At 41.4% G+C, this 1,377-nt stretch overlaps 1 protein-coding gene across 2 annotated transcripts in view; it reads right to left on the bottom strand.

The window, feature by feature from the left end:
- Positions 1-856: 856 nt before the first annotated feature.
- LOC101846953 (microtubule-associated protein futsch) overlaps positions 857-1,377 on the bottom strand; it is a 10,408-nt gene continuing 9,887 nt past the window's right edge. The window contains exon 3 of one of the 2 annotated variants that reach the window (XM_005095399.3): positions 857-1,085. In XM_005095399.3, coding sequence (XP_005095456.1) covers positions 972-1,085 — 114 coding nt within the window. In that variant the 3' untranslated portion in view covers positions 857-971. The remainder of the gene's footprint in view (positions 1,086-1,377) is intronic. The other variant, XR_220317.3, reaches the window with a different exon arrangement.

The raw sequence follows: 1,377 nt of genomic DNA, 5'->3' as shown, positions 1-1,377 counted from the left end.
TTTTTTTGCGTGAATACGTACACAGCACAGTGAGCCGATCGTGAGCTCTGTGGTTGCTAGATGCCCCCCCCCCCCACACACACATACACTAACCACCAACCCCTATTCCTTCGATGGAATGATAGAAGGTGTTGGTTGCTGGTTAGGGGTTTAACGCCGTTGTAAAGGCAAGATGCGGTACTGTAGACAGCTTCATTTTCGCGAGCATTTTAATTTCGCCAAAGTAAACTTAACAGCTTGCGAAAATAATGTGGAAGCATTGTGGAAGCAGCAATGTAGACTCGTTTCCATGTTAGATAAAGCGAGCGAGCTATTTTTTAGGTTTTCTACTAACATTAGAGAATGTAGACAACTTGTATACGTTCTCTAACTTTGAATAGCGTACAGTCTATGGCGTTTATTTTTAGATTGCCGACTGTGGGCTATGTTTCGACACTATTCGGCAGGAGCACATTTTAGATGTGCAGACTTATTAATATTGACAGAGTGAAAGGAGAGGTTATAGTGCATTGGCTTTGTTTTACGGCGCTAGAGACACAAAGATGACTGTTACGGGGCCAGCAAGGACCTTGTTTTGATAAAATGTTAGACTTGTATTTGATTCTGGCGTCTTTTATTTTATTATTATGGGTGCTTTACATTTAAGAACAATAAAACATTTGGGGCGGCACTGCAAGACCGTGCTCTATGGACAAACCGCGCCTGCTCACAGATTACTAGATTTCCGAGCAAATGTTAATTAACAGTTGCGTGAGTTGTATTATCTACTAATGCACATGATCCAAATTGTGCTTTACAGTGAAAACAGTTCTAAACACAACGAAATGGGCTAGAAAAACAACAACAAGCCTTTTGAGGTTGTATTCTATATTGGCCGTAAACCAACATATTATTTTCCCTTTGGATGCAGAATTGGACTGCCGGTAAATTTGAGCCTTGTGGTGTTAAGCTGTTCTTGCACAGTTTTCCTTTCAGGGTAAAACTTGAAAGCTCCCAACACCGCTGGTGTTTTTCCGGGACGGGATCGTCGACCTTGACACTTCTTGTCCATCTTGGAGGGCACTGCTCTGGCTCAAACGAGAGACCTGCAACCAGAAGAACAGTTTATGTCTTAATTTCATTGAATTTCAACACCAGAATGCTTCGAGATGGCTAACTGAAGATCGACATTAATTACACAAAATGGAAACAATTGTTCTGAACGCTATCGCATCATTCATAAGTTTCAAGTAAAATTTGAACAATCACAACAAGCCCTGTTGTATTGTTACAAGATAGGATTACCGAAATTACGATTATGTCCGTCTGTCTGTCTGTCTGTCTGTCTGTGTGTGTGTCTATCTGTCTGTCTGTCTGTCTGTCTGTCTGTCTGTCTGT

Source organism: Aplysia californica, unplaced genomic scaffold (genome assembly GCF_000002075.1).
Source record: "Aplysia californica isolate F4 #8 unplaced genomic scaffold, AplCal3.0 scaffold00103, whole genome shotgun sequence".
NCBI classification, from domain to species: domain Eukaryota; kingdom Metazoa; phylum Mollusca; class Gastropoda; order Aplysiida; family Aplysiidae; genus Aplysia; species Aplysia californica.
The sequence above is the reverse complement of the archived record's forward strand: the minus strand, read 5'-3'. Positions and strand labels throughout refer to the sequence as shown.